Below are 27233 nucleotides of genomic sequence, written 5' to 3' on the forward strand. Positions count from 1 at the left end.
CTTCTCCTACGCAGCCATGATGTTGTGATTGATGCAGAATGTGGTCTGGCATTATCTTGTTGAAAAATGCAGGGTCTTCCCTGAAAGAGATGACGTCTGGATGGGAGCATATGTTGTTCTAGAACCTGAATATATTTTTCTGCATTGATGGTGCCTTTCCAGACATGCAAGCTGCCCATGCCACACGCACTCATGCAACCCCATACCATCAGAGATGCAGGCTTCTGAACTGAGCGTTGATAACAACTTGGGTTGTCCTTGTCCTCTTTGGTCCGGATGACATGGCGTCCCAGATTTCCAAAAGAACTTTGAATCGTGACTCGTCTGACCACAGAACAGTCTTCCATTTTGCCACACTCCATTTTAAATGATCCCTGGCCCAGTGAAAACACCTGAGCTTGTGGATCTTGCTTAGAAATGGCTTCTTCTTTGCACTGTAGAGTTTCAGCTGGCAACGGCGGATGGCACGGTGGATTGTGTTCACTGACAATGGTTTCTGGAAGTATTCCTGAGCCCATTCTGTGATTTCCTTTACAGTAGCATTCCTGGTTGTGGTGCAGTGTCGTTTAAGGGCCGGAGATCATGGGCATCCAGTATGGTTTTACGGCCTTGACCCTTACACACAGAGATTGTTCCAGATTCTCTGAATCTTCGGATGATGTTATGCACAGTTGATGATGATAGATGCAAAGTCTTTGCAATTTTTCGCTGGGTAACACCTTTCTGATATTGCTCCACTATCTTTCTGTGCAACATTGTGGGAATTGGTGATCCTCTACCCATCTTGGCTTCTGAGAGACACTGCCACTCTGAGAAGCTCTTTTTATACCCAATCATGTTGCCAATTGACCTAATTAGTGTTAATTGGTCTTCCAGCTCTTCGTTATGCTCAAATGTACTTTTTCCAGCCTCTTATTGCTACTTGTCCCAACTTTTTTGGGATTTGTTGACACCGTGAAATTTTGAATCAACATCATTTTCCTTTAAAATGATACATTTACTCGGATTAAACGTTTGATCTGTCATCTACGCTCTATTACAAATAAAATATTGACATTTGCCATCTCCACATTATTGCATTCAGTTTTTATTCACAATTTGTTTAGTGTCCCAACTTTTGGAATCCGGTTTGTATTCCAGCATGGTTGTGCCCCTGTGCACAAAGCCAGAGCTTGATGAGTTTGATGTGGAGCAACTTGAGAGGCATGCACAGAGCCCTTACCCCAACTCTACTGATCAGCTTTGGGATGAATTGGAACATCAATCATTCAACATCATTTACTTGTCTTCTTGCGTTTCCTCATTCTTCTCCTTTGTTCGCCTGTTAGCTCATCTTGCTTATTTATGTTGTTCATTTTTCTTGTGTTCTAGCAAGTGTGTGATGTAGGCATATTATTGTACATTATTTTGCCACATATCACATTTTGCAATTGTACTGTTCAGTAGGCTGAAATTAAGTAGATCTAGAGAATATTTAGTTTTTTCTTCTTTCAAATCAGAACAGCACTGCTACCCTGTCATTGCATGACTGACTGTGTGTGTTTGTTTGCATGCCTATGTATAAGGAGTGAAAAGAGAGGTAGCCCCACCATAAAGAAACTGTAGTTGTAGCTTCATTTGTTTAGAGTTTCCAAAATTAGTCAGGTTCAGGCAATGAGTGTGATGCAAATAATTCCAAAGTCCAAGTATCTTCATTTTAAAACCTTAATAAAAAAATAAATCACGCAAAAATAAAGAGAAAAAAATGATACTACAAATAAAATATTTAGGCGAAGTGGTGGCTCTGGGACTAAGGAAGGTTGCCGGTTCAAATCCCATTACTGCCAGTGATTCTACTTTGATGGACCCTTGAGCAAGGCCTTTAACCTGAAAATTGCTCCTGGGGCTCTGTACAATGGCTGACACTATACTCTGACTTCTGAAGGTTCTATCAAATGGCAATTTCCCCTCAGAGATTAATACAGTGTTCCAAATACCAAAAAAATGAATATTCTTTTAAAAGATGTTTCTGTTTAACGCTTACATGTATAGTTCCATTTCTTTAAGTTCCTTCCTTATACTTACAGGGCATTCATCACAGCATATGTTCAGAAAACTGTATGCCATTGTTTTATTTGAATGGAAATCTAACAGTTCATGCTTCTGAGAGACTATGTTCCTAACTGGCTAATTACTGTAAAATTCTGTTATTATAAGTATAGCTGAGAAAGTTTTATTACATGTTAGCTTACAGTGGTAAAAAAGTAACCATATGAAACTTATATTCCTTTGAATTAAGCAAACACTTGTGTGAATTTTAACATTAACATTCACTTTCTAAGATTGACTTTTACATTTTCACTTACTGGTTATTTATGCAGAGAGGAGAGATAATTACTATATTTATCTTAAATTAGAGTTACAAATTATCCTTAAACTTTAAATACAGGTGTAATTTAACTGCAAAACAGATACTCAAGATTTCTTATTTTAATTTTTCGGTATTTCTTGTACACACTATTCATGACTCTGTTCATTTTGCTGGTTTTGGCTTGCTCAAAAACTCTCCTGACTGTACATTTGGTGTCTGGAATTGTCTTGAGGATTTGATCCATTGCCCAAAAGTTGCAGGCATCATTTACTATCAAAACAGTGTCTCCTGGTTCAAAATTTCTTATTGGTATATGCCGTTCTTGAAGTACTCCTCAGACCATGTTTTCTTCAATAGCAGCATATGATTTGGTGTGAGTGCTTCTAAATCATTTGAGCCATCTGATGGCTTCGTAAGGGGTCTTCATTAACCTTTAAGATCAGAATCTTTTTTTATGCTTCAATTTGTCTTCCACATATGCCACTTGATGAGTGGCTAGTGATGGATTGAAAATTCATTTAATTCTTTATCATGGTATTCTTATTTTTTTTTCTTAATCACAGTTTTTTACTTCATATAGCTTTTTTTTTCTTCCTTCTCCAGCATATGTGAACATTTGTGTAGGACTTAAGGAAATTTAGCTACTTCTAGCATAGTTTTTATTAGATCTGCCTCAGACTCTTGGTATTCCTTTTTGTAAGATGGATCCAATTTAAAGATTTGACTGTTCTTATTTACTTAAGCATTTTTTATTATCATTAAGTTATTTTTTCTGGATTTACTTTTAGTTGATAGAGGCAGACAAGGTCACTTTTTAGCATTTTATCTATTCTGACTGCTACAGTAGTGGCTGTGAGGTGTAGTCTTAGGCGAGTTTATACTTCACATGATGCCGACACTACTGCTACACAGGCAGTGTACTGTTTCTACTTGCACGAATACTTTATGTAAATCTGAAGGATTCCATCAGGTGGCACGCCCATTCTAACTAGCATCGGGCACAAGGCAGAAACAGTCCCTGGACGGGGCACCAGATCATCGCCAGGGGAATATAAGTATACACACACACTGGCCTCATTTTAACATTCCCAATTCCCTAAATCTGTATGTCCTTGGAAGGAAACCGAAGCACACTGGAAATCCACCAGGTAAAAAAGCAAACTCCAGGCAGGGAACACCAGGGATGTGACTCCCTACTACGAGGTTGCAGCCCTATCTCTCCGATACCGTGTCACCCCCACATGTGTAATTATTAACAGTATTAATTATTTAAATGAAGTTAACAATTTACCTATAAAATGTAACATATATTCTTTAAATATTTCATCATGAAGGAAGCTCCAGGAGCACATAGCAATTAAGAACTGGGTAAGTTTTAAGAAGACGTTTATGACTTTTTATTTTAATGACGAAATAAATAACGAGTTTAAGGTTGAATTTTCCACTTCAATCACGAAATTGTTTTTTTGTTCTTCACTGTGCCCCTGTTTTTTTTTTTTCTCTATAGCTCAAATAAGCTTCTGTAAATTCTGATGCTGTTGCAAAAACGCAAAAAAAAAAAAAACCCTCACTCCTTTGGTCAGGCAAGGTCCTCCCTTGAAACATGCACCTTGAAAACCTCTTGGCAATTGTATTGTTTATTCTTCTTTTGCAACTGACTAGTCATCTACAAAGAAATTGTGAAGCACAGTGTTAACTGCTTCATCAAGAGTTGTTTCTCTTGCATTCTCGGCTGTTCTTCACAAAGCAAAAAAAGCACATTTAAGTGAATATGTAGCATCAAAAAGGTTATCTATCATTTCAAATTGTTCCTAGTCTTTACTTAGATTACCTTCTGTCTAACACAAACAGCAAAGAAGATTGGTGTCTTCCTCTGATATATTTTCTAGGTAGAACACTAATTTAGATTATGACCTTTCAGCAATTGTTCATTAACACTAGAATCCCTGAAGCCTATGAAAAAATTCGTAATCCCAAGCCACCTTAAATTCCTTCCATTAGCGTGTTTTGTTTAGCAAATGTGTCAGTCTCCGCAAGCAGCCTGCTATCCAATTTCAGCTCAAGTGTATTTATCTGCGTGTGAGGTGCCTGGAGTTGTATAGGGTAAGTAATGTATTGTTATTTGGATTACATACATTTCATGTGTGTTCCATGTCTGATTTTTGTCCAAGTAGAGCTGCGGTGGGGATGGGATAGCAGGCTGCTTGCTGCTTTTGCACGTTCACAAAACAAAAGACGCTGATGGAGAGGTGCGAAGGAATTTAAGGCGGCCCGAGAAGTTTTTTCGTAGGCTTCAGATATTCTAGTGTTACTAGAAGTTCCATGGTAATTGGCTGTACAATCAAAAACAACTCTGATATTACTTTTCTTTGGATGACAGATATCATGATAAGGAAATACTATACCCTGCCATCATTGTGGTTCAGGTTTCTTTTGTATACTTTGACAGCATAACCCTTCTCTATTATGTCACTTATGAAATCTTTATAGTCTTTGTGAAAACCTGAATTTTATTCAGATTCCTTTTGAGACTAGTAGCACACTGTACTGTAATACAGCGATTGTTAGGCATCATCCTTAATAGTCAAATTTATGCAGCAATTTCCACCTACCAGTTTTGCAGATTCTGAGTCTGTATACATGTACTTGATGTCTTCTTGTGACATTTCTTCTGTCTCCTCACAGTTTTGTGGTGAAAATTTTGTATTGTTCTGCTGAAACAATATCTTCTCTGTTTCTATAAATGGAACATGATTAATTATATGTTTTGCAGCTCACTGTCTGTGAAATTTACTTCTCGTTCATATTTTTTCCTTGTGTATCTCTCTTATGGTTCCTAATTTACCTTGTTTTTTTTAAATTAGTTAAAACAGTTTAAGAGGTTTGGCCACTTAAAACATGGAGTAATTGTTTTACTGGAGCATCTTTTTGTTTGAATTTTTGTAAATGGAAACTATTTCCTCAGTGCACCGATCATGATATACTGTCCCTACCTTCCCAGACAATATTAATGAATCATGTTAACCAAGATACTCTACATCTGGGGTGGCAAACTCCAGTCCTGGAGTGCCACAGTGGCTGCAGATTTTCATTCTAACCCTTTTCCTAATCAGTGACCAGTTTTCACTGCTAATTAACTTCTTTTTACCTTCATTTTAATAGCCCTGTTTTTAAGGGTTCAGTGCTCTGAATTATTTTCTTCATTAAATGACAGTCAAACAGAAATCAAATGTGAAACAAGTCAACAGTTCACCAGCTAAATTGGGGCTTCAAACTCCCAACTAATTTAATTCCAACTTAATGAGAAGCCAATTCTTGCTGTTAATTAAACTCGTTATTTAATTCTATGGTTTGTTGCTGCTCCCATTCTGACACAGCAGACATTTCCATAACTGTTGATTTTCTGTTTTTTCTAAGAACATTGTCAAAATATCACAGTGTGATATCCTTTGTATGAGTCAGTTAAATTAAATTAAATGTTTATACTTGATGCAGAATTAGGAAATAAAGATTATTGAATATGTAGCATTTCTGTTTGTCATCTCCTGCGATCTGCAGTATCTCACAAAAATGAGTACACCCCTCACATTTTTGTAAATATTTTATTATATCTTTTCATGGGACAACAGTGAAGATATGACACTTTGATGCAATGTAAAGTAGTCAGTGTACAGCTTGTATAACAATGTAAATTTGCTGTCCCCTCAAAATAACTCGGCACACAGCCATTAATGTCTAAACCGCTGGCAACAAAAGTGAGTACACCCCTAAGTGAAAAATGTCCAAATTGTGCCCAAAGTGTCAATATTTTGTGTGGCCACCATTATTTTCCAACACTGCCTTACCTTTCTTGGACATAAAGTTCACTAGAGCTTCACAGGTTGCCACTGGAATCCTCTTCCACTCCTCCATGATGACATCACAGAGCTGGTGGATGTTATAAACCTTGTGCTCCTCCACCTTCTGTTTGAGGATGCCCCACAGATGCTCAATAGGGTTTAGGTCTGGAGCCATGCTTGGCCAGTCCAGTACCTTTACCCTTGCTTGACTGTAGGCAAGACACACTTGTCTTTGTACTCCTCACCTGGTTGCCACCACACATGCTTGACACCATCTAAACCAAATAAGTTTATCTTGGTCTCATCAGACCAGGAGACATGGTTCCAGTAATCCATGCCCTTAGTGTGCTTGTCTTCAGCAAACTGTTTGCGGGCTTTCTTGTGCATCATCTTTAGAAGAGGCCTCCTGCTGGGACGACAGCCATGCAGACCAATTTGATGTAGTGTGCGGTGTATGGTCTGAGCACTGATAGGCGGACCCCCCACCCCTTCAACCGCTGCAGCAATACTGGCAGCACTCATATGTCTATTTTCAAAAGACAACCTCTGGATATGACACTGAGCACGTGCACTCAACTTCTTTGGTCGACCATGGCGAGGCCTGTTCTGAGTGGAACCTGTCCTGTTAAACCACTGTATGGTCTTGGCCACTGTGCTACAGCTCAGTTTCAGGGTGTTGGCAATCTTCTTATAGCCTAGGACATCTTTATGTAGAGCAATAATTCTTTTTTTCAGATGCTCAGAAAGTTCTTTGCAATGAGGTGCCATGTTGAATTTCCAGTGACCAGTATGAGAGAGTGTAAGAGCAATAACATGAAATTTACCACACGTGCTCCTCATTCACACCTGAGACCTTGTAACACTAACAAGTCACATGACACCGGGGAGGGGAAATGGCTAACTGGGCACAATTTGGACATTTTTCACTTAGGGGTGTACTCACTTTTGTTGCCAGCAGTTTAGATATTAATGGCTGTGTGTTGAGTTATTTTGAGAGGACAGAAAATTTACACTGTTATACAAGCTGTACATTGACTACTTTATATTTTATCAAAGTGGCATATCTTCAGTGTTGTCCCATGAAAAGATATAATAAAATATTTACAAAAATGTGAGGGGTGTACTCACGTTTGTGAGATACTGTATGTTTAAATTGTGATTTTTTTAATGAAAACTGTGGAGATTGTGTTTTTTTCCCAGTGGTCTGTAGTTCCTCTATCCCAAAGACATGCATGCCAAGTTGATTGGTGACTGTACATTTCCTTTGAATCAGTTACTATGAGCCTCATAGGTTTAAGTATGCACTTCAGCAGACTTAGAGCATATCCATGCTTTGTTCTTGCTGTTTTGTTAATGCTAGTAACAGCTAGGCAGCTATATTACATTTAAATAAGTTTATCAAGTATTTCATACTTACTTAAAGAAGCAAATTGACAATGTAGAATGGACACAAAATATTGAACACCAATTGTATTAAAGAGAGTGAAATGCTTTGTTCACTATGTTCTTCTGTGAGTGTATGATTTAATGGGTAAATCCATCTCTGTATACAGTATATTTCTGCATTGATTCATAGTAATAAGCAGAACACAAAGTGTAACCTGCTTATACTGTTTATGAACCAAATGACTCACTCTTGGTCATTGTTTTTACATTGAATTTTATAGATTTCACTTGTTACTGTACCTCCTTTGAAAAGTGGACAACCTGCAGTCCGTATTATTGAGCTCTGTTCCTCTTCAATGACCTGCATGCAAGGAACCTGTAAGTAGAATAATTTGGATCAATACCAGTTGATTTTTCCATTTATTATACGCCAGTGTGTATACTGCATTTTTTGGATATTCACATTTACAAAATTGATTAATTAAAATTTTAAAGAAGATTATTATGGGACATATTTGTGTTTTGATGGCCATATTAATTTATTAGACTTGGTTTTCTGATTATTTACAATTTTATCATCTCTGTAATTTTGTGTCTTTCTCTGCATGGCCATATTGTTTCTTGTTGCTGTTCATGTGACACAATAGTTACATGACATTTAATTTCATCAGTTCCAGCTTCAGACATTTAAGCTCTGGATTCACTACTGATTATCAACTACTTACACACCTGTTTGCAGGTGTATTTGGGACAAACCTATTTATGATATGATTGCTACTGAAATTAATGAGGTATATACTTTTATAATCCTTGATTGTCTGAAAACTTCAACCAGTTCGGAATCCCTGTAGTGAAGCATTTTAAGGTCCAATGCTGTAGGTAGTTTTTTGTGTTCTTTGGGCCCATGCTCTGGAAAGGAGCTGGGCAGACGTAGGGTGTAAGGTTTGGTGGTGAACTAATTATTTGATTAGGTCAGATGCACAGCATTGGTACTGCACAGATTGCAATTAGGGTCCCGCGTCCACAGGAGTTTAAGTGGAGAGCCTGATCAGTATGAGAGAAAAACGTAAAACAATGAAAGTAGAGATGAGGAAGGCAGAATTGGGGAGTCTGAGCCAACATGGTGATGGGAAGCAAGTAGTTGGTGTCCCCATGGATGAGTGAGCAATTGACATTCCAAGGGCAGGTCATCCCCCACTGAGCACTAGAAAGAGTGGATTACAGATGTGGACAAATGTGCTGCTACTTCTCCAAGAAAAAAGATGAATCCGCAGTTGTCTCTTAAATAACTTACAGTTGACAAAAGTAATTGCCACCCATCATTGTTTATTCTGTGTTTAACAAAAATCAGACATTGCTTTAAAGTTTAGATTCAACAGAAAATTTCAAATAATAACTCAAATGAAAATGGCATGAACAAAAATGATATAACCTTTAACCTAATAATTTGTTGCACAGCATTTAGAGGCAATTACCACAAGCAAGCGATTACTGTGGCTCTCAATGCAACTTCTGCACTTTTCGACAGGTACTTTAGCCCATTCTTCCAGAGCAAACTTCTCTAGCTGTGTCAGGATTGAGGGGTGCTTTCTTCAGTCCTCATGTTTCAGTTTTTCCATATGTGTTCGATAGGATTCAAATCGGGGCTCATAATAGGCCTCTTCAGAATAGTCCATTGTTTTTTTCTTAGGCAATTCTTGTGTGCTTTTTGCTGTGAGTTTAGAGTCATTATCCTGTTGGGGGTCCTGTGACTGAGACAGAGCTTTTTGATACTGGGCAGTACTTTTCACTCCAAAATGTCTTGATAGTCTTGATTTCATTCTCACCTGCACAGATTCAAGGCACCCTTTGCTGGACACGGCAAAGCAGCCACAAAACATAACTGACCCTTCTCCATATTTCGCAGTAGGTAAAGTACAGTTGAAGTCAGACGTTTACATATACTTAATGCTCAATTCTTCAAAACACAATATATAACCCCTCCACAGATTTTATACTAACGAACTATACATTTGGCATATTGTCTAAGACGTCTACTTTGTGCAGGGCAAAAGGAATTTTTTCCAGCAATGTTCACAGATTATTTAACTTTTTATTGACTAAATCACAATTCCAGTGGATCAGAAGTTTACAGAAACTTTGTTAATATTTGGTAGCATTTCTTTTATATTTTTTTAATTTTGAGTCAAACTTTTTGGGTAGCTTTCCACAAGCTTCTTACGATAGGTTGTGGGAAATTTTTCCCATTACACCTTGTAGAACTGGATGCTACTGGGACAGGTTAGTAGGTTTCCTTGCTTGCACACACTTTTTCAGTTCTGCCCACAAATCAGGTCTTTGTGATGGCCACTCTAATACCTTGACCTTGTAGTCCTTAAGTCATTTTGCCACAATATTGGTGGTATTCTTGGGGTTATTGTCCATTTGGAAAACCCATTTGCAACTGAGCTTCATCTTCCTTGCTGAGCTGCTGAGATGTTGGTGCAGTATATCTACATAGATTTCCTTTCTCATGATGTCATCTATTTTGTGAAGTGCATCAGTTTCTCTGGCAGCAAAGCATTCCCACAACATGATGCTCTCACCACCATGCTTGATGGTTGGGATGATGCTCTTTGGCTTGCAAGCCTCATCTTTTTTGCTCCAAACATAACAGTGGTCATTATGGCCAAACAGTTCAATCTTGGATTTATCAGACCAGAGGACATTTCTCCAGAAGGTCATATTTTTGTCCCCATGTGCCATTGCAAACAGTCAGACTTTTTTATGACAGCTTTGGTGGAATGGCTTAGTCTTTGCTGAGCAGCCTTTCATTTTATGTCGATACAAGACTTGTTTTTTTGTGGATATAGATACTTGTCTACCTGTTTCCTCTAGCATCTTCACAAAGTTCTTTGCTGCTGTTCTGGGATTCATTTGGACTTTTCATGCCAAAGTACATTCTTCTCTAGGAGGCAGAATGTGTCTCCTTCCAGAGCAGTATGTTGGCAGTGTGGTCCCATGATGTTTATACTTGCATATTATTGCTTGTACAGATGAACATGTAACCTGCAGCTGTTTGGAAATTTTTCCTAAGGATGAATCATGTTTGTGGAGATCCACAATGTTTTTTTTCTGAAGTTTTGATTTTCCTAGTATGTAAAGCAAAGATGCAATGATTATCGGCTTTAACATACAGTTCATCCACATGTTGACTCAAGTTAGTCTAATTACCTAAAGGCTTGACGTAATTTTCTGGAATGTTCTAAGCTGTTTATAGTCAAGGTTAACAAAGTGTATTAACAAAGTGTATGTAAACTTGTGACCCACTGGGATTGTGATATAGTCAATAAAAAGTAAAATAACCTGTCTGTGAACATTGCTAGAAAAAAATACTTTTGCCCTGCACAATTTAGGAGTCTTAAACGATGCACCAAATTTGTATTATGTTAGTATAACAATATGTGGATTGGTTATTAAGTGAGTTTTAAATAGTTCATATTTATTTATGTAAATTTCTGACTCAAACCATATGGTGTTCTTGTGTTTGCTTTATTTTCTTAATCTGTGGGCATAGAACTGATGTGACTTGCCAAAAAGCTACAGTTGTGTCTCATCTGTCCAAAGGACAGTCTTCTAAAAGCATTATGGCTTGTCAATACATATCGTAGCAACTTCCAGTCTGGCTTTTTTATGTTTTCTGTCAACCATGGAGTAAAATATAACTCATAAAGCAACAGACGGTGCAATCAGACACTGATGGACCTTCACATTGGGGTTTAGCTTGTATATCTGAGGAAGTTGTCCTTGGAATTTTGTCTGCTATTCTCACCATCCTTCTGCCATTCTGGGGTCAGTTTTCTTATTGCGGCTGCATCCAAGGAGGTTGGCTACAATCCTTAAACTTCTTAATATTTACAAATGTTTTAACAGGAACATCAAGCTGCTTGGATGTGGACTGTATAGCCTTTGTCTTTAACATGCTTTTCTATAATTTTCTTTCTGATCATCTCAGATAACTCTCTTCTTTTGTTTGCTGTGGTCCATGTTCTGTATGGGACACACGATTATACCAAACAGCACAAGTGTCTGCTTTTCTCCATTTAAAATAGGCTGAATGACTGATTGCACGATTAGAGACATGTGTGATACTAATTAAACAACAAAAACATTTATTTATATAGCACATTTTCATATAAATAATGTAGCTCAAAGTGCTTTACATGATGAAGAAAAGAGAAATAAAACACAAAGTAAGAATTAAAATCAGAGAACACTAATTAACATAGAAAAAAAGTAAGGTCCGATGGCCAGGGAGGGCAGAAAAAACAAAAACCTCCAGACGGCTGGAGAGAAAAAAATAAAATCTGCAGGGGTTCCAGACCATGAGACCGCCCAGCCCCCTCTGGGCATTCTACCTAACATAAATGAAACAGTCCTTTTTGTACTTAGGGTTCTCATGGAAGGACTTGATGATGATGGTCATGTAGACTTCTGGCTTTTAATCCATTAATGCAGGAACATCACAATGCTTTGATTAGGTGGTGCCGGCACAGGTCGCCACCACAGAAAATCTGGAAAAGAAACAGAAGAGAGAGTAGGGGTTAGTAGGGATTTTAGAGCCACCATGAATAGTTATTATAATGAATTGAATATACAGAGTATCAGGATTAAGTTAAGGTGAAGTTATGAGAAGGCCATATTTAACGTAATGTGTTTCTAGCAGTTTTTTAAAGTGCTCCACTGATCCGTGTACTTTTTGGTATTTGAAATTTCATTTTAGAAGCAAAAACGAAAATGAAAGGAATTTTCAGATTTAGATTTTTGATTAAAGAATCAAATGAGTGAAAATAAGGTATTTTTAATTCTGTGGTAAAAAATAGCAGTCATAAACTATTACACATACTTTTCTTGTTTTATTTGTGATTCAAATAATGAAAGTGTAATAGCTCAAAAACAACAAAACAGATGCATTTTCTTTTTCAGAAACCTGAAGTTCTTCTGCGCGATTTTTGACGACACATGCAAACAGTCCTCCTCACAACACATCGATCGACGGCCTTGAAGTTACACTGGCATCAGCAGAGGATGGACCATTACCTTGTTTTTCGGAACAGTTAAAGAGTGACACTCCGGGACGAGGACATGACTGCAGAAAAACTGAGTTGCATCTTTCTGGTAAAAATACAACCTTCGCAAACTTTGCTTCATTGATGTAGCAGTTCTTTTATGAATGTTTCTGTTGTTACTTACTGTGAAACAGCTAACATTTGGCGATTTCATTTACTAACACAAAGTCTGGCAATTTTTAGAGTGCTAGCATTTTAAATGGTTGCTCATTGACTTTTACTGTCTACTATAGCTTGTAAACGTTTCGAGTATTAACAGTGTGCACAAGTGTAACACGTTAGGAGAGCAACAGGATTTACAGAAAGTTTTCTTAACATGTGTTACACTTGTCAGTCAGCCACCATTCACACATTTACACACATTCAAAATGCTAGCCCTATAAAAATTGCCAGACTTAGTGTCAAATGTTAGCTGTTTCACAGTAAGTAATAACAATAACATTCACATTCATAAAAGAGCTGCTACGTCAATGAAGCAAAGTTTGTACTTTTACCGGAAAGATGCAACGTAGTTTTTCTACAGTCATGTCCTCGTCCCGGAGTGTCACTCTTTTACTGTTCTGAAAAACAACGTAATGGTCCATCCTCAGCTAATGCCAGTGTAACTTCAAAGTCATCGATCAAAGTGTTGTGAGGAGGACTGTTTGCACGTGTCATCAAAAATCGTGCAGAAGAAATACTTATGGTTTCCGGCAACAAAAATGCGTCTGTTTTGCTGTTTTTGAGCTATTACACTTTCATTATCTGAATCACAAATAAATCCAGAAAAATATATGTAATTGTAAGTTTATGACTGTTGTTTGTTACCATAGAATTAAAAAATACCTTATTTTTCCTCATTTTATTCTTTAATCAAAAATCTAAATCTGAAAATTCCTTTCATTTTCGTTTTTTCGTTTTTGCTTCTAAAATGAAATTTCAAATACCAAAAAGTACACAGACCTCCACTGTATTAGCCTGGGGAATTCCTATGGGCAGGCTATTCCAGATTTTAGGTGCATAACAGCAGAAGGCTGCCTCAACACTCTTTAAGTTTTGCTCTTGGAATTCTAAGCAGACACTCATTTGAGGATCTAAGGTTACTATTTGGAATACATGGTGTCAGACATTCCGATATATAAGATGGAGCGAGATTATTTAAGGCTTTTAAACCATAAGCAGTAGTTTAAGGTCAAAATTGAATGACACAGGTAACCAGTGTAGTGACATCAAAACTGGAGAAATGTGCTCGGATTTTCTTTTCCTAGTTTGGATTCTAGCAGCTGCATTCTGCACTCGTTGCAAACGATTTATGTCTTTTTTGGGTAGTCCTGAGTGGAGTGCATTACAGTAATCTATATGACTGAAAACAAAAGCGTGAACTAATTTCACAGCATCTTTCAATGATATAAGAGATCTAACTTTTGATATGTATCTTAAGTGAAAAAATGCTGTCCTAGTGGTCTGATTAATGTGCAATTTAAAATTCAGGTCACAGTCAATAGTTACCCCTAAGTTCTTTGCCTGCGTCTTGACTTTTAATCCTAACGCATCAAGTTTATTTCTGATAACCTCATTGTATCCTTTTATTGCCCATCACTAAAATTTCTGTTTTCTCTTTATTTAGCTTGAGAAAATTACTATTCATCCAATTAAAAACACAAGTAAGACATTGTGTTAGTGAAATAGCAGCATCTGGGTCATCAGGTGCAATTGATAAATACAGCTGCGTGTCATCAGCATAGCTGTGGTAGCTCACGTTGTGCCCCAAGATAATCTGACCTAACGGAAGCATGTAGATTGAGAAGAGCAGCGGACCCAGGATAGAGCCTTGTGGAACATCATATAGGATATCATGTGTCTTTGAGTTGTAATTACCACAACAAACAAAGAATTTTCTACCTGCCAGGTAGGATTCAGACCAATTTAAGACACTGCCAGAGAGGCCCACCCATTGACTAAGGCGATTTCTAAGAATGTTTGATCAATGGTGTCAAATGCGGCACTCAGATCAAAGAGGATGAGAACAGATAAATGGCCTCTGTCTGCATTTACCTGCAAGTCGTTTACTACTTTAACGAGTGCAGTTTCTGTGCTGTGATTTGTTCTAAAACCTAAGAAGCATGTTTATTGTGGTTATTTAACTGAATAATATTCTGCATAAATCTCTAGAATTTTACTTAACACTAGAATTACCAGAGCCTACGAAAAAACTCGTAATTCCGTCCCACCTTAAACTGCTTCTTAAATCCCTTCACACCTCTCCGCGCCCTTTGTCTTCTAAATGTGCTGATAAAGAGAAGCTCGGAGCAGCCGCTATTCCATCCCCCACCAATTTAGAACGCGCACGAACTTCTCTCAGCTCAGGCCTTGATTGAGTATCTGGGAGTGAAGTGGAGTTTTAGAGTGGAAATAATAGATCGTTGTTTGGAACACACGCATTTCATGTCTGTTCCGTTTCTACAGTAATCTGTGTCAACACATTGTTAAAACAGAAACGTTTTTTTATATTCTAGTAGTAGATGACAAAATGTAGGCATAAACTGTATAATGTATGAAGCCTGAAGTCCAAATAGCAAAGAAACATTTTCACAAGAATAACACAATTGCGCTTTTATTCAAAAATATAACTGCAGAAACAAAGAGCCGCCTAAACATGTGACATTGACACCACTTTATTGTAACTGCCTCCGTGGCTCAATAGACTCACCCCCCGCTTGGGAATCAAAAGGTCACGAGTTCGATCCTGTGCTCCTCCGTTTTGAGAAGTAAACTGCTCTTAGTCTTACTGTTTTAAAATAAAAGCATACATTTGATTTCAGTATGTAACAGCCGGTGCAATTTATGATCCTTGTAAAGGCTAGCTTTTTTTTTATTTTTTTTTATTCACTTTTCATTCTCTCAGTCGCGTTCAGAATCAATCCATACAACCCCATCTGACACAGCTGTTTTCACTAAAGACGCTATAGCTCTGCAGTGTACCACGATGCATACTAACGCCAAACACCCTCAACCCAGGAACATATATTGGTGTAAAAGTATAACAAAAGTGCACTTTTATTCAAGTGCACTTTTTCCATCGCCTTTTCCTGTAAGAAGCAATGTACACACTTCTCTCTATGCTGTGGTTTCTATTACACACCTGAAAGAAAGAGACAATACATGTGAAAATATCCAGCATACAGCAACATGCGGGACTGGCAGGAACACTCAATAAAACTGAATAAAAAGAAAATCAAGTGACGGAGAGATACGAAGAAGGCAGCTTCGCCAGCGTCTGTGTGTCAGAACCGGGTGGGGGGGCGTTAGTATGCATCGTGGTACAACGCAGAGCTATAGCGCGTCTGTATTCTGTTTCTTTTGTACTCCGGGCACGCAGAGGAGAGAATAGTAAAGAGCAGTAAGTTCGGCGCTATATGCAATCATCAGACACTCCCCATCTGCCCGTTGTTTTGTTATACTTTTCAATACTTTTATACTGCTCAAACGGGCATGCTCAAAAATACACGTGTAATGCCACGAAAAGTGCACGCAGACACTTCATTTCGCAAACAAAACAAGTGCACTTTTATTCAAAACTACCTGTATAACCGAAGAAAAAGAAAGCAAGAAACAGAATACAGACGCTATAGCTCTGCGTTGTACCACGATGCATACTAACGCCCCCCCACCCGGTTCTGACACACAGACGCTGGCGAAGCTGCCTTCTTCGTATCTCACCGTCACTTGATTTTCTTTTTATTCAGTTTTATTGAGTGTTCCTGCCAGTCCCGCATGTTGCTGTATGCTGGATATTTTCACATGTATTGTCTCTTTCTTTCAGGTGTGTAATGGAAACCACAGCATAGAGAGAAGTGTGTACATTGCTTCTTACAGGAAAAGCGATGGAAAAAGTGCACTTGAATAAAAGTGCACTTTTGTTATACTTTTACACCAATATATGTTCCTGGGTTGAGGGTGTTTGGCGTTAGTATGCATCGTGGTACACTGCAGAGCTATAGCGCCTTTAGTGAAAACAGCTGTGTCAGATGGGGTTGTATGGATTGATTCTGAACGCGACTGAGAGAATGAAAAGTGAATTAAAAAAAAAAAGCTAGCCTTTACAAGGATCATAAATTGCACCGGCTGTTACATACTGAAATCAAATGTATGCTTTTATTTTAAAACAGTAAGACTAAGAGCAGTTTACTTCTCAAAACGGAGGAGCACAGGATCGAACTCGTGACCTTTTGATTCCCAAGCGGGGGGTGAGTCTATTGAGCCACGGAGGCAGTTACAATAAAGTGGTGTCAATGTCACATGTTTAGGCGGCTCTTTGTTTCTGCAGTTATATTTTTGAATAAAAGCGCAATTGTGTTATTCTTGTGAAAATGTTTCTTTGCTATTTGGACTTCAGGCTTCATACATTATACAGTTTATGCCTACATTTTGTCATCTACTACTAGAATATAAAAAAACGTTTCTGTTTTAACAATGTGTTGACACAGATTACTGTAGAAACGGAACAGACATGAAATGCGTGTGTTCCAAACAACGATCTATTATTTCCACTCTAAAACTCCACTTCACTCCCAGATACTCAATCAAGGCCTGAGCTGAGAGAAGTTCGTGCGCGTTCTAAATTGGTGGGGGGATGGAATAGCCGGCTGCTCCGAGCTTCTCTTTATCAGCACATTTAGAAGACAAAGGGCGCTGGCGGAGAGGTGTGAAGGGATTTAAGAAGCAGTTTAAGGTGGGACGGAATTACGAGTTTTTTCGTAGGCTCTGGTAATTCTAGTGTTAAGGCAGGCAGGTTAGAAATGGATCTCAAATTTTCAAAAGCAGAGGGGTCAAGATTATTTTTCTTGAGTAGGGGTTTAACTAGAGCAGTCTTAAGACAGTCTGGGAAGACTCCCGTATCTAATGACAAGTTTACTATGTCAAGAATATTATCAATTAGAACGCCAGATACTTCCTTGAAAAAACTTGTTGGTACTGGGTCAAGGATGCAAGTGGAGGGTCTCAGTTGAGAAATTATTTTATTATTAAAGAAAACAAATAGTTTGAAAAGCCAATTTTAATCTAATTATTTGTGATCTTTTCAGGGGGTACCAACAAATGTGTCCAAACCATTTTAGAATATCTTCATAGAATAAGCAATACTTTCTCTTTTTCTTTGCTTTACTTAATGACCTATCAAAGGCATGCAGATATACTTGGTGCAATTGCTTTTCATGTAATCACTTTCAGGAGGCATGTAGCACTTTATCAAAGAGCTTTAAAGGTACCAACAAATTTCTCCAAACCTGTATATATGAACTGTTTACAGTGTTTAATGGATGAAGTATTGCACTTTTAGAACACTGTTTTTAAATAAAAGTAGTTGAGCACTTTGCACCACCTCTTGCTTGTTCATATGTTCTGATTTGCTCTGGTCCATCTCAGTTCATGTCTGTTGACGGCTCCTGGGTTCAAGAGCCACCCCCCTCAATCCTGTTCAGGACTAAGTGGGTTAGAAAATGACTGAAATAACAGTGTCAATTTTAAATTTAATATAATATATTTAATATATATTAATATAGAAAAATGAGGACACCTTTGTATGCCAGAGTTTAACAGCGGCCATTTAATTTAAAACCAATAGTGAAAAATATATACATATTTTGTTTATTGGCTTGTTGGGATTATGTTGAAAATGGTTAAAATTGCTTTTGTTTGCTTGTCTGTGAGTGCAAATTCAGTTCCAGTTGTGTTCACAAACATGCTGTATTTTTTAAACGATTTTCTTGCTAAATATTTTTGAGTTTCATATTTATTTGTGCAGTAATAATAGTAATACAGTAGACCCCGCAAAGTCACGGTTCAGAGTTCGCAGCCTCAGTCATTCGCGGTGTTTTCCTTAGAACCTATCTAATAATTGTTAGCGGAAGCCGCAAATATCCTCTGCAATTTTTATGGCTTTTTTCATGGCAATACTGTACTGTAGAGAGAACAGGAAGAAAATGTGGCTTGGGATGGTCAGAGTAGCCAATAGAATTTGAAACTGCAACTCCCAGCAGTCCCTCTAATTGGTCTTCTGCTGAGGGTGCCGGGTCTGTTGGGGTCAAAGGATGTCAACGCGGCTTTTAAAAAGGGGGCTGGTGACAAGAAAAAAAAAGTTTTTGTAATTTGTGTTTCAAGTTCCTTTCTGTTTGCCTTCTGTTGGGTTACCTGTACTTATTCGTTTTGCCCTGGATCGTTTCGTGGTTGGCTTCTGGATTGTCTGCCATCTGCCTATGTACATGAGGACCGTAAGTGGATTAATACACAACCTGCAAAGAAAGGAGCGCTCCTGAACCCATACACTCGTCCTCACCATTTCAGGAACTAGCGGTAGGACTATCTTTACATTTCCATTCAACATGCGGATCTCTGGACTATCTATTTTCGTCATTACATTTCATCCGTTGCAGTTTTTCATGAATGTTTTTCATGATTTACTGTGTGTGTTTTGTTTGTGCTTTGCTGTAAGGGGAACAGGGCTGGTTTTCATTACATTCTTTATTTGCTGTTTGATTACTAGTTTGCTTTGTTTTTGTCTCTGTTTGTGAGTGCATGCAGGTTGGGTCAAGGCTGGGTGCGTCCCTGGAATCTCCACCATAAAAATAAATAACTCACAGTGTGAATCTTTGCAGCACTGGACCGCTACAGCGTTTACATTTCTCTTTGCTGCTGATTGACTGTGATGCATCTCCAGCTGAGTGTTCTTGTGTTTTCCGTTTTGTTACTCTTAACCCTTAAACTGCCACCGCTGGCTATAGTCGTTTCCCAGTGCCATTTGCGAGCATGCAGGAGCTGATCGGTCAATGCCATACATTTGTTAAGCAGCCCCTTGTGAACAGGGGGGCTGAACGCACCCCTAGAAGACACAGATGCTCCTCAACAAAACCCTATTAAAAAACGTGGATAAACTATTTTCAAATTGCTCCCTTACTTGCGGCTGCTCTGTCGCGTGATATGCTTCTCGCGCAATGCTACGCATATTTAAAAGCCTGAACAGCACCTGTCCTTTTTGGCTGATTGCTTTGTTTCTCTCTCCTCCCCCAGACATCCTCTGCTGTTTGGAGTCCCGCTTCCATTGTGCACCCCTATGATGTTTGTCTATTCTTTAATCGAGAACTAACTTCATACTGAGCTCGTTTTACTTCTGAAAGAGACATGTTTGTTTGAAGTGTTTGAGTAAAGTTCCTGTCTCTACGATCTCCTGTGTTTCTGTGCAATTCTGTGACCCAAACGTGACACCCTGCAGCACTGCACCCTCACTGTCCCTGGGATTAGGCCACTGCACGAGACTAGACTGCAAGCATCAGCGCTTATCTCTGTGTGCTTGCGTGAAGCCAGTTAAAGCACAGTTGGCTCGGTAATTTATTGAATTTCATTCATAGCGTCAGTTGCACCTTGTACATATTGTTCCAGTATTTTTTTTAAATAGTTTTTTTTCAGTTCATTAGCAGTGTGTAAAATGATCAGTGTTGCAGTAATTGTGATGCTCTTTGCATGAAAGAAAATGTGTTCCATTAAAATTTCACTTTTTCTTTGTGAATTGTGACGTTTACTTAAAAGTGCAGCAAAAAAGTATTTGGCGTCCAGGGAATGTGTTAACCCTCAAGTATGTGGTGGTTTAAGGGTTAAAGCCCCAAGATGCCACTGAAACACCCTGTACCTTCTTAGGCTTCTGGCAATGAAAACATGCTTGCATGAATTACAGTACATATAGCAGTAACATTGATATTTTACATTCTAGCACTGCGGGAGACATAGTACAGTATTCAGGTTTAGCTTTACATTCTTTTTTTTAGGTAATGTATTAAGCGGAGTTTGAAATAGAAGTGTTTTGGGGGCATATTTAGGGTTTAAACTATAAAAATAGGTATTTTTTGAACCACATCCAAAATTTGCAGTTTTTCACAATTCGTGGGTGCTCTAGGAACGTATGCCCTGCAAATTTTGGGGGTGTACTGTATATGTAATTTTATACACTACTTTTTTTAAATACTTATAACTTTCTTCTTTAAGTAATACATCATTTTTTAGATTTCTTTGTTTTCAGTAGCAGTTCTAATTGTTATATGGGGTTGTGGTTTTTTTGGGGACTGGAGTTCTACTTAAAAGTAACTTGCTTAACACTGGTAGTTACAGGATGAACCAAGTTGTATCTGATCGTTGTTTTCAAGAAACTGATAAATCTGTTTTTTTTTATATTGGTTTTGGCATTTCATCCACAATCAGTGTTTTAAACCATTTGCTTGTTCATGTATTTGACACAGATTCACTTTTTATGAAGACATGAAGTGCAAAAAAAGAAAGAAAGATAAAAAATCCGAACCAATATGTCGCAATTGCTACATTTGCTCTACAGTGTCATATAAAAAATCAAAGAAAGCATGTTTGTTGCTCATGCACATGCACAGATTTGAATCGTTTCCTTCAAAAATAATTTGATGTGAAAAATATAATATGATGTTATTGCTTTATATGTAATGCAAACCCTTAATTAAAACCAGTTTTCAAAAGGCCCCCTAGGCCAGTTTGTAAGAAACTGTCCTTTTGCCATCTCCTTTTTCTTAACCCAATGCAACTATGCTATAATTGCTCTAGCATTAGTGCTTATACTGGCTTGCTCCACCTGCTGCTTCCTCCCTCTCTCACAACTTGCTTTTGCTCCATGATGGTTGAAAATGCAGCAAACCCCATCTAATGGGTGGTGGGTTGAATCTGGAAAGAGTATTATCCAATCTGTGTTTGGCAACCAAAATAAAGGTTTAAGAGCAAACATTGTTTTAACACTAGAATCCCTGAAGCCTACACAAAGAGTTGTAATCCCGACCCACCTTGACACTAGAATCCCTGAAGCCTATGAAAAAAATCGCAATTCCAGGCCAACTTAAATTCCTTCGGATTTCTCAATTAGCGTCTTTTGTTTTGCAAATGTGTTGAACAACACAAGCAGCCTGCCATCCCATCCCCCCCACCACCACCACCACAGCTCAACTCGGGCCAAATGTTCTCCCAGTTCAAGTCTTGTTTATCTAGGTATTTTGAGTAGTGAGCTGTGATTATTATTACAATTATATAATAAGAAACATACATTTGATTTGAGTCTGTAACACCCGTTGTAAATTACTACTCAAAATGGAAAATGCTGTAAAAACCTGGGGTTGATCCCACAACCTCTTGATTTAGAGGCAGTCATTCTTAACTCTACACCAGATTTGTAATTGGTATTTTTTCTTCGGTTTTATTCATGAATAAGGCATACTTGTTTTGTTATACCTTTTGTGAAAGTGTTTATTTGATATTTGGACTTCAGTCTTCACACAATTTTTACTATAACATGAAAATAAGTTCTGTTTTAGTTATATGTTCAACATTTCTTGCCTTACGTTTCCTATCATCCTACATTTACCCAGATCGTTGTAAACACGGAACACACATGAAATGCATGTATTCCAAATAACAATATATTATTTACCCTATACAACTACAGGCACCTCACACCCAGATAAGCAGCCTTGAGCTGCATCAGGGTGGGGAATGGGATAGTAGGCTGCTTGTGCCGATTGATACATTTGCAAATCAAAAGACGCTGATGGAGAGGTGTGAAGGAATGTAAGGTGGGCCGGGGTTATGACTTTTTTCGTAGGCTTCAAGGATTCTAGTGTTAATTAAGTTTCAAACACAAATGACACGCCATGGCAAAACCACTACATTCCACCAGCATGGATGACTTCAGCACGTAGTACAATCTCTGCTCAATTTGAAAGCAAGTCTGTCAGATTTTGCTTCTAGCTGGGAAACTATGTTCCTAACTGGCCAATTAACATCCTATTATTGCAGAAATAAGCTGTAAAAGTTATATTACATGTCACCTTGCAGTGGGTAAAAGATTATAAGTTTTGTATAGTTATTTAGGTAAATGATATATTGTATTCAAATTAAGTTAACACATGTGAATCTTAACGTTAACTTTCTATGATTGGGTATTAAATGGAGTTCAAAAGTGAGCCTATATCACACACCCCCTCCCACCACACACACACACACAGATTAATAGCATTACTTCTTTTTTCTGTATTTAAACTATGTGAAGCTAAATAACTAGTGTTCTTTTCAAATTGTGAATTTTAATATTAACCTTCACTATCTAAGAATGACTCTTAAGCAGAAACAGTTACTTCAATTTGAGCCAAAAATAATCTTAAACTTTAAAAGTGATACAGTTTGACTGAAAAACAGATATTTAATATTTCTTATTTTAATTATTTGCTGTTTCTTTCTGCAGACACAGATTATTCACATTTCTGTGTAGCATGCTGATTTTGGTCATAACAAACTTTTCTGGCTGTACGTTTGGTGTCTGGAATTGTATTGAAGACTCAACCTATTATACAAGAGTTGTGGGGTGCAGCATAATCTACTATCAAAACTGTTCCATTTTCTCTGTAGGTGTAAGCTGTTCATGTTCTTGAAGTATTGACAAGCATTCTTTAGACTTTTTCATAACAAACAGGACATATATTGAACTTGCTGACAGTGTCTGATTGTATGTTACCTACTGCAGCCTACAATTATAGCCTACATTATATTGTAACCAATAAAACTAGGTAGTAATCAGCGCAGATTGATTATGCTGATATTTTACATTAATTTGGGCTCAAGGTTAAGATAGATTTATTGTATAATTCATAAATGATACATTCTGTGACAATGTGTAATGTAAAACATTTAACTAAATAACCCTATCATGCTATCCTCTATAATCCATAACCATGTTACGTATTTAATGTAGTAGTAATAAATATTGTAATAGTCTTTCATCTCTTTGTTCAAAATAAAGGTTAATTTGATTACAAGTATGGGTTTCATATTTCTACTAGAATAAAAAAATATTTAGTAATAAATAACTGAGATTATTTAGTTAAACTAAAGTGGCAGATTTAGGTATTCTTATTGGCTTCAACTTTGCTGAAACCCATCTAACTGGAGAGATTGACTAGAGATTACTTATAAGATTTAGTGTCCTTTTTAGAGAATAGTTATACATATTGAACAAGTTTTTCAAACCTTTCTTAAACTTTACAGAGTAGCTGAACTCTTTTATTGCTTCCAAGTTCAATTCATTCATTTTTTTGGAGTCTATGAGCCATCCATGTTTTTGTACCTATTGTGACTCCAGCACCATCAACAGTACAGCTAACTAAGTAAGGGGTCTTGGCATATCTTTGACAACTTTTCCAAACAGATAACATTACTCCCCTGGCCAGAGTTTTTGGTTTTCAATATCCATGTTGCATCAGGATTTGCTGAATCTTTCAGACTGACTAGTATAGTAATAGGTTCGCTGTGGTTATCGTTTCCTGTTCGATTACTTCCTTATCAGTAGTAGAATCAACCAAAACACAAATATCTAGTAATTCTTATGTCCTCTGTCAAATCAATTTAGATTGTTTAAGTAGTAAATTCAACAAAACACATGCATGCCTTTCCTCATAGTTTATCCTCATGTCACGTCCATTTTTTTCTGCTTGGCACACATCTCATTGTCAACAAGAGGTTTAGCCATCTTTCTATGTCCATGTGCCGTGCTGAAGAGGGACACATTTTTAAACGCTGCTTTTCTGACATAAGAAGGATTTTTTTGCCAATTGGTATTTCTTTCATCATTGTAGTGCTTTCTGTTTCCTTGCACTCTTTTTGTGGTCTGCTGACATGCTTTCTAATTATCTCCATCGTAAATTTTGCTGTGCCTGGAAAAAAAAGTGGTTTCTGAACACAGCACTGAACATTCTCTTGATATATTTCTGATGCATTTAGCCCAGAGCCAGCATCAATGCCCGCACTAGTTGTGGGATATCCTCCATATTTAAGCAACTGAGAAGTTTTCGTTTATTCGTGCTGATTGTAATCGGAATTATTGGCTCTGGTAACTGGTGCTGAAGCTGTACTGGAAATGTTTGATTGGTCATCAACCCTTTTTTTAATCCTTAACACGATACTGTGTTCATTCTTGTTTTATTTATGTCGTGCTAAGACATATGATTATCTTTTGGTGCTCTGCTCTCTGTACCTGTTGCTGCCTTAATATGAGATGCCAATTAAAAGTGACAATCAGCTAAAATAATGCATACAAAACATCCAGTTGTTTGCCAGGCTTTGTGCGTCTATAGTGTGGTTGTCTGGGATTGAAATCCAGTACAGTACCCCTGAATTTATCTCAGTCCCTTTTCAAAACATTGTTCACAGCATAACGAAATGCTGTAATCAAAAATACGTATGCCAGAGTGTCATCTTCAAATATCAGTATTTTTATGTCTGGTGCATTTGGTTTGTCCTGCTTGTTTAAGTGATTTTAGCAATTGCATTTTGGCCTTTCATTTGTTTCTGTATGAACTGATGGAGCCTATTACTTTTACTCGAGCATCATCGTCTGTATTAGGCTTTGGTTGTTCTTGGTTTTGTACTTTAAAGTGTCTGTAGCTCTCAAAGTCTTTGTAGAATTACATGAAATTCTATCAGTTTGAGCATGACTGACATTAAGAAGGGAGCAGATGCTGCAGCAAATAGCATTCTTTTATTTTCAAATGTGTACTTTACTTGCAAAGCTTGAGGGATACTGCCTTCTGGGCACATCTGGTCTCCTTAGGATCACAACTGGGATCATTTGAGTTTTGCTCATTGTATAATATTAAAATGTTGTTCATTCACCAGATTCATTTTAATTTTCTACTTGGATACAAACCATTGATTTTTTTTCTTTATTCTATCTTTATTCAATAAGGGTGCTGTCCTTTCATTCAATGATTCAAATTCCCGATATTTATCACAAAAGTGTATTTTAAACAGCCTCACTATTGTGGAGAAATTCAGTGTCGCTTTTAGAATTTTTATTTCAATCTTAAGACCAGAAAGATGACTATGCCCTTTCTTTGTATGATCTTTACGTATATTCATTTGATCAACATTTGAATCTGTCACTTCCTGTGGCTTCATTCAGATTTTTGACTAGTTCAGTCATTTTAACAGTATGCAAGTAAATTACATCATTTCCAGGCAGCAACTTCTTAATAGCACCTACTCCACAATTGTGACGTTACTCCGGCACAGGTAAGTCAGACTTCTTTTATCTTAGCCAATGACAGAGACTCTAAATCTGTGATGCCTTTATATTTTATCACAGCCTCTTAATTTCAGATTCAGCATCTTTACTTTAAGTTCTGATCATGCATAAACAAAAACGAACACAGCACCTCCTTTAGAGCAGTTATTTTCTTTTTTATTTTCCGCTGGTTACAAGTCTTCTGTTGGCAGTTTTCTGATTAAAAGTGTACCTACGTTTTTCCAGGTTGTCAAAATTCTGCAACTTCAGCTTGCTTCATTGAAAGATTCAGCAAATGAGTGTGGCATGTATGCATATAATTAGTAAAAGTTAGTAAAATTCAAAGCAAAAACAGGTCACACAAAAATAAAGAGAAGAATTGATATAAAAAAGGAAAGTTCTTGTATAAAGAAAGTTTTGTTTTAGGCTGTTATGTTTCTTTAATTTCCTGTCCTGTACTTGCAGAACATGGGTCAAGGCATACGTTCATATGGTCAGAAAACTGTATGCTATTGTACTGGTTGAAAGCAAAAGTATGGGTGTGTGCTTCTAGCGGAGAGACTGTGTCCCTAACTGGCTGATTATCATTCTGTTATTACAGTAATAGCTGAGAAACTTCCTTTATCATGTTACTTTACAGGTAGTAAAATAATAGAAGTTTTATATAGTTTTTTAAATAAATGAAATATTGTATTCAAATTAAAACACTTGTGTGAATTTTAACATTCACTTTTTATGACTGGGTCTTACACTTAAGCCCATATAACCCCACAACACACACATGCACAAATTAATAAAAATTTTTCTGTTAAACATGAAAAGTTATTACTCATCGTTTCTTTTAACTTGATATAATTAAGGATACAGTAAGAGAAATGTAATTTTGTCCAAATGAAATACATAGCTGAGTTTAATCAGCATACAAGTAAAAATAAATGTTATGTTTTGTAATTATATCTTCTAATGATAGTGTGTAGGGTAGTTGGGATAGAAAAATGTGTTGTTGTTTTATCAGTTTTGGTATATGCATTTTGTTTTGCTTGGCAATCATATTTGTTTCTAACATAGAAATTTGTTGTTGTTCTTAAGTTGAATGTTGAAGTTCAACCTAAACTTGTTTGTGTTTTTGTAGTAGTTTTGTCCTCTATATTGCTATTGCTATTGGTATTTTTTGTTTTGTTAACCAATCTTCAAACTAACCCACCTTTTACTTTTTAGTCTCCATCACACTTTAACCCAGTCACCTTGTAACTGAATTAGTGCTGATGATTTTGGCCATGTATTGACTTACATTATTCATTTAAAATGCAGAGGCTACCAGAAAGAATCCATGAGCCCAGATAACATGAACTATGTTAAAACATGCAGGAATCAGTTGTCCGCTGCTGGCTCATGCTCAAGTTCGCATAACGTATCTGTTGCCCAATGGTTGATGCAGAGAACATTTAAAACCAGCC

At 37.3% G+C, this 27233-nt stretch overlaps 1 protein-coding gene across 2 annotated transcripts in view; it reads left to right on the plus strand.

The window, feature by feature from the left end:
- chm (CHM Rab escort protein) overlaps nucleotides 1–27233 on the plus strand; it is a 283130-nt gene that overhangs the window by 208858 nt on the left and 47039 nt on the right. For both annotated transcript variants that reach the window (XM_039765765.1, XM_039765766.1), the window contains exon 12: nucleotides 7857–7953. In XM_039765765.1, the coding sequence (XP_039621699.1) occupies nucleotides 7857–7953 (97 nt within the window). The remainder of the gene's footprint in view (nucleotides 1–7856; nucleotides 7954–27233) is intronic.

The sequence above is a fragment of the Polypterus senegalus genome, chromosome 10 (assembly GCF_016835505.1).
Source record: "Polypterus senegalus isolate Bchr_013 chromosome 10, ASM1683550v1, whole genome shotgun sequence".
In the NCBI taxonomy this organism is placed as follows: Eukaryota; Metazoa; Chordata; class Cladistia; order Polypteriformes; family Polypteridae; genus Polypterus; species Polypterus senegalus.